Source organism: Anarrhichthys ocellatus, unplaced genomic scaffold, assembly GCF_004355925.1.
Source record: "Anarrhichthys ocellatus isolate YVR2014 unplaced genomic scaffold, GSC_Weel_1.0 scaffold163, whole genome shotgun sequence".
In the NCBI taxonomy this organism is placed as follows: Eukaryota; Metazoa; Chordata; class Actinopteri; order Perciformes; family Anarhichadidae; genus Anarrhichthys; species Anarrhichthys ocellatus.
The window spans coordinates 288,223-294,398 of NW_022280193.1; the positions used below are offsets into that span (position 1 = coordinate 288,223).

The window sequence follows — 6,176 nt, forward strand, 5'->3', positions numbered from 1 at the left end:
TGGTTTCTCATTATTGTGCCATTTCAACATTTCCTCAGCATCGTGGTATCCAGCCGTGTGGTTCCTGGTCAGGGGGAGTGTGTGTGTCGGGAGTTTTCAGGGCTTTGTGGGCGCTCTGCTTTTTTTGTGTTCCCGTCTGCCATCAGCTACTGTCATTGCATAAGGGAAATTAAAATCTATGCATACACTTTTTCCACATTTTCTTGAATGTTTAAAATGACAGGCAGGAGCTGCCAGTAGAGGAGATTATGAGATATTTGATGCACTCAAACACTCTGCTGTTAGATGGGAGTGTCTCCACTTCCTCTTTGAGCTTCTGTTTATGTCACAAACTTTCCCAGAACGCTCCACTTTTCATTGGACACTGGAAGTGGATCAGAAGGTCTTGCAGACTTCTGTATCCATCAATCACAAGCAGTTAGCAAATGTGGACCGGAGGGAAGTCCAGTATTTATTTGGAGTGTAGTTGTGTTGACTGTGATGGTTTGACCCTATTTTTACATTTGAGGGGTGCTCCCTCTGCTGCCTGTACTCTGAAGGTCAAATCTATTTTTACAGCGGAATTTGGATTTTATGCAACATATTGATGTTCTTTTTCTGTAATTAAAAGCAATAAATATAAAAATGGAAAGAGAATTTGTCAGGTCTTTCTTTTGATTTATTGGTTTATTTCACAGAGTTGGGCCGCATGTCGCAATAGACTAACTGTAAAAGTTGAGGATCAGGATAATTACACACACTGACCTCTGCTAGCTTCCATTCTGGGCAAATGAATTTGATAATGTAGATATAATCACATATTAATGAGAAGTAATGACATTTTGATTTGTTTTCATGGCAACACAAGAAAATAACTGCAGCTTCAATCTGAATATTTCCTTGATGAATTTTAGAACTGTTTCTTGTGGTAAAAATCCACCACTTTTACATATTTTGCAAATGGTTTTTCAACATAAGCGTGTCCATGGACACCCAAAATATGAGAAAAGAACATCCTCTATCTCTCTCTTTCATCTGCTCCATCTATCAAAATTCACGTTGTTTTTCTGGTTGTGATTTTGGTTCATGGGCAACGTACAGCACAATTTTCTCTATAGTGGGTAAAAGCACTGTATATTAACAACACATCCAAGAACATGTACATGCTGAAAACGGTCATAATTAATGAACAATTCATTTACAACAGCCCGAGATGTCTTGCCGATCTCTCCACTGCGACGAGAAACAGAACAGAGAAGATACATTCATTGCTGTCTAAGTTGTTCTTATGCGCTCTGATATTCTTAGCCATGATGACTCTGATAGGGGCACTGGCCGAATATTATATTCCTTGAGCACTGAAAGGTATTTATTACTTTTTTTTGACCTACTATACTATGACCTTTGTCGACATACTATATTATGACACCTGACCTGCTGTCCAAAGAAACCCTTATATTATTACAGGTTTCTAGATGACATCTGGGGGGTGTTTCTAAACACTCTGAACAATCACAGTGACTCAAGTAAGCTCAAATCCACCAGCAATGTGACCTCTGTGGACTTTCTGGACACCACCACTTTTAAGGGTGACGGGTTCCATGAAACTCACACACTGGATATAAAAGAGTTCTTTAAAGACACAGACACTCACGCTCTGCTCTATGAGACAAGTTTCCATCCAAAACACACTTATGCAGGCTTGATTGAGTCACAGTTATTGAGATTCCATAGAATCTGCAGTAAAAGGGAGGACTCGGTGTGTCCCCCTCCTGCCTGAAAGTCTGTGTTGACCAGCTGGCCCCCATCTTCACGCAGATCTTCAACCGATCACTGGAGCTGTGTGAAGTCCCCTCATGCTTCAAACGCTCCACAATCATCCCGGTCCCCAAGAAATCATCCATCACAGGATTAAATGACTACAGGCCCGTCGCCCTGACGTCTGTGGTCATGAAATCCTTTGAGAGACTGGTGTTGACCCATCTGAAGAACATCACAGGACCCCTGCTGGACCCCCTGCAGTTTGCCTACCGTGCAAACAGGTCGGTGGATGATGCAGTCAACATGGGACTGCACTACATGCTGCAACACCTCGACTCCCCAGGGACATATGCAAGGGTTCTGTTTGTGGACTTATTGTAAATTCTGTGTATGTACGTAGAGAGCAATGGAAAACCAGAGTCAAATTCCTTGTATGCGTAAGCGTATATGGCCAAAAAAGCTGATTCAGATTCTGACTTTAATTCTGCAGTTAGAGTGCTATTCCTAGCTTTGGCCAGCAGAAGGTACTCTAGGGCCTTCCTTAGAAAATGTCACAGGACATTTCAGCAAACTAAACCTACTGTGGTGACCTCTAACCTCCCTTTTGTAACCACATATTCCCCGTCTACTGTTAAACTTCTCAGAGTGATTGGGAATAACTTTCACAAGTATATTACAGGTACCTCATTATTACAGCACCACAGTATTATTGCAGCATTCAGGAGAAATAAGAATTTAAAGGACCTCCTGGTGAAAGCAAAATTAAAACCCCTTTCTAATCTTAAATCCAGAGGACAGGGTGAATATTTTCAACACTGCAACTGGTTTAATAATCAATACACGAAGGAGGTCTTCCATACAATGACACGTGGCAGTCCGAAATCTAAAAACTGCATATATTTAATTACATGTAAACAGTGTGGCTTGCAATATTTGGGTGAAACCGGCAACACAATTTCAATTTGATTTACCCAACATAAATATAATATATTAAATAAGAAAAAGGTACTCACTCCCTTAGTGAAACATTTCCCCCAACATGGCTGGAAATCTGTTCTAACACCAGTCATTCTGTGTAATCCTAAATGAAATACACCCCAAAGAAAGAGGGCGGAAAGGATTTGGATATCCAGACGATACCACACATCCCAAAGGCCTTAATGAGAGATAAGAGCTTCGTGGTGTGAGGTAATGATGGACAGTGGACAGATTATGTTGATGGTTCCTTGCTATTAGCTAACCTTAACCCGTGTCACACTCCCCTTTATTTTTCCGGAAGAGGCCAAGTGCCTACGACCTCCCAAAGAAAAGTTATCTGACCTTAACCCATTTAAAAATGGGTCCAAATCCCTGAACTAACCCTTCCGAAGGTCCTAGAAGCTCGGGGATGGTGCCAATCGAATTAGTGGGGGTAGAGCTGATGATTTTATTGTAATTGTTAACTTAAAGTCACGGATTGGTGTTTTTGAACTTTTTGATTAGGAATAATGAAGATGGTGATGAGGATGTCTGTCCTCTTTGCTCTCAGGTTTAATTACATCTTCTCTGTGGGAACTGATGTTCTCAAACAGGAAGTGACTAACGTTCAATCCAGCAGAACAAACTAAACAAACACAAACTGAAGCTTTATTTTATCTTCAAACACTTCCTGTTTGTACAAACTTCAGAACAAGTTCATGTGTGATGTTTTGAAGCAGAGAGAGAAGCAGACTACGTGCTGGATGTTGTTTTAACATAATAAAATACCACAAGGAGAGAAATAGGCTGCTCTTATTTTGGAAAGGACAACTCTGTTCTTCAGGTGTCAATACACATTTTGATCATAGAACACAATAAAATAAGAAAGGTCACTTTGTTTAATTATCCAAGTTTAATAATGATGATCAAATGTGACACATTTATTGATTACAGTATAGAATATATTGATATGGTGAGGAAGAGGAGGATGAAGAAGATAAGGATCAGTCTCTAGGCGTCTCTTTGGACTGCTGGCGGTACTGTGGCAGGTGATGAAGGACCCAGGCAGCTGGAGTCAACATGGCCACTGCAAACAGTGACATGACCAAGAAACTTTGCTGTGAGAGACAAAAAAAAAAAATAAATCACATGACATCATCAGGAGGGAAACTGGAACTAGATCATCAATAACAATAATAAGTGTTCATTATGCATGATTATTGATGAATCTAAAATGAATGTGACATAATTCATCCATATTCATGACGTAAACCTGTTGGAGCAACACTTTCCATCAATAAATCTGTATTGATAAACCACTTTTACTCAGTAGTGTTATGAACGTATGATGAACATTATGAACGTAATTAACATTTTGAACATAATTAACATAATTAACATCATGAACATAATTAACATTATGAATATAATGAACATTTTGAACATAATTAACATTATGAATATAATGAACATTTTGAACATAATTAACATTAACATATGAACATCATGAACATAATGAATGTATGAACATAATTAACATTATGAACATAATGAACATAATGAACATTATTAACATGGGCTGTGGGCTCAACAAACTAAAGTCCACAAACAAGCAATTACATCATCCTTCATCTTGATCAATCGAATTGACGGGGAAACCAATTGTTCACAAAAGCCAAACAAACAGCAACACAGTAAGTTTCTGTCCTGGCAAAGAGCTGAAATAAATCAAGGGACAGACAGACAGACACACAGATAAAGACACAGACAGACACAGATAAAGACAAAGGGAGACAGACAGACAGACACATAGATAAAGACACAGAGAGACAGACAGGAAGACAAAGACAGGCAGACAAAGACACAGAGAGACAGGCAGGCGGAGACACGGACAGACAGACAGATAAAGACACGGACAGACAGACAGATAAAGACACAGAGAGACAGACAGACTGACAGAAGGACAGACAGACGGACAGATAAAGACACAGAGAGACAGACAGACTGACAGAAGGACAGACAGACGGACAGATAAAGAGAGACAAAGACACATTGAGACAGACAGAAGGATAGACAGATATAGAGACAAACAGACAAAGTAAAAAAGACAGATAAGAGACAGACAGAGAGAGAGAGACAGACAGAAGGACAGACAGACAGACACTCACTGCGGCTCCAATCTTGTTTCTGGGAGGTTTGCTGTAGATCATCTTCCTCGTCTGCTTCATTATTTCTTTTGGTCGAGTTAAAGTCATCATCATCCTCAGGAAGACGCTCACCATCGTCACAGCAACAAACACCTTGTAACTAACTTTAATGGCTCTAATGGGCTATTTCAGATTTACTGTTTGTGCTCCGTTGATGATGTTTTCACTTTGAGCTGTTCAGTGTGGCTGAATCTGAAGGAGCAGAGGAGGGAGGGGGGTTCAGCTGCCTGATGATTAGACAGTCTGGTGATTGGACAGCCTGATGATTGGACAGAATGATGATTGGACAGAATGATGATTGGACGGTCTGGTGATTGGACGGTCTGGTGATTGGACAGAATGATGATTGGACAGAATGATGATTGGACGGTCTGGTGATTGGACGGTCTGGTGATTGGACAGAATGATGATTGGACAGAATGATGATTGGACAGTCTGATGATTGGACAGTCGGACTAAATGGGTTTTGAGTTTGGAGAAAGCTGTTGTCAGCTCATTTGATATGAGCCGATTACAGATGAAACACATTTTAAGAAAGGAGGCTGTAAAAAATGAAATAAACGGTAAAAACACTAGTAGTAAAGTTTCCAGACGGATGCTGTCAAAATACAGCAAATAACCATAAAATGATGTATAATAAACAGTAAATAATCAGAGTAAACATCCAGAATAATAATGAGAGTATATACAGTCATTTTAAATGTATTTAAAATGACTGTATATACTGTTAATGTTTATTAAACCACTGGAAAACATATTGTGTTAAAATACATTTAAAAAGTACCTTCCTGTGAATTTAGCCCATTTCTTTGTTACTTTGTCACAAACGAGAGTAATTTACCATTAAAACATTGTTGTGGTTTCATTTACAATAACTACAACATAATGTATAGAATTGCCATAAGTACATTAAAACAAAGACAAATCTACAGTATTCAACTGTCCATTAACAGTAGAGTGCATCAAAAAACATTTAATCATCAGTATGTTATTCAGTAGATAATTTATATATTATATATTACCCAGTTCTACCTTCATCACGTCTCTAGTTCTGTCTTTTTATCTCCCTTTTGATTTTTTGCTTCCATCATTGTATCTTCTGGTTGTTTTAAAAAAAGGTACATTTTATATTAAAGAGCAGTGACATCATAATCTAGTTTAAATTGCAGCCAGCTAGCACCTGTTAGCATAGTGGTGGTAAAGACAACAACTCCCATGATCCTCGGCTACTTCACAGAAAGTAATGGGTAAAATACTTTAGTACTTTCTGTA

At 38.9% G+C, this 6,176-nt stretch overlaps 1 protein-coding gene across 1 annotated transcript; it reads right to left on the reverse strand.

The window, feature by feature from the left end:
- Positions 1 to 3,618: 3,618 nt before the first annotated feature.
- On the reverse strand, positions 3,619 to 5,071 carry LOC116400338 (cytochrome c oxidase subunit 8A, mitochondrial). Its single transcript, XM_031878122.1, has 2 exons — positions 4,866 to 5,071; positions 3,619 to 3,815 (listed from the first exon to the last, which is right to left on the reverse strand). Exons 1-2 carry the CDS (start codon positions 4,977 to 4,979, stop codon positions 3,702 to 3,704), a joined length of 228 nt encoding a protein of 75 aa, XP_031733982.1. The 5' UTR covers positions 4,980 to 5,071; the 3' UTR covers positions 3,619 to 3,701.
- Between the last annotated feature and the right edge of the window lie 1,105 nt (positions 5,072 to 6,176).

Coding starts and splice junctions, on each gene's coding strand:
- LOC116400338 (XM_031878122.1), bottom strand. CDS start 4,979: ATGGTGAGCGTCTTCCTGAGGATGATGATGACTTTAACTCGACCAAAA. Junction 3,816..4,865: donor GAAACAAGATTGGAGCCGCA/GTGAGTGTCTGT, acceptor TGTCTCTCACAG/CAAAGTTTCTTGGTCATGTC.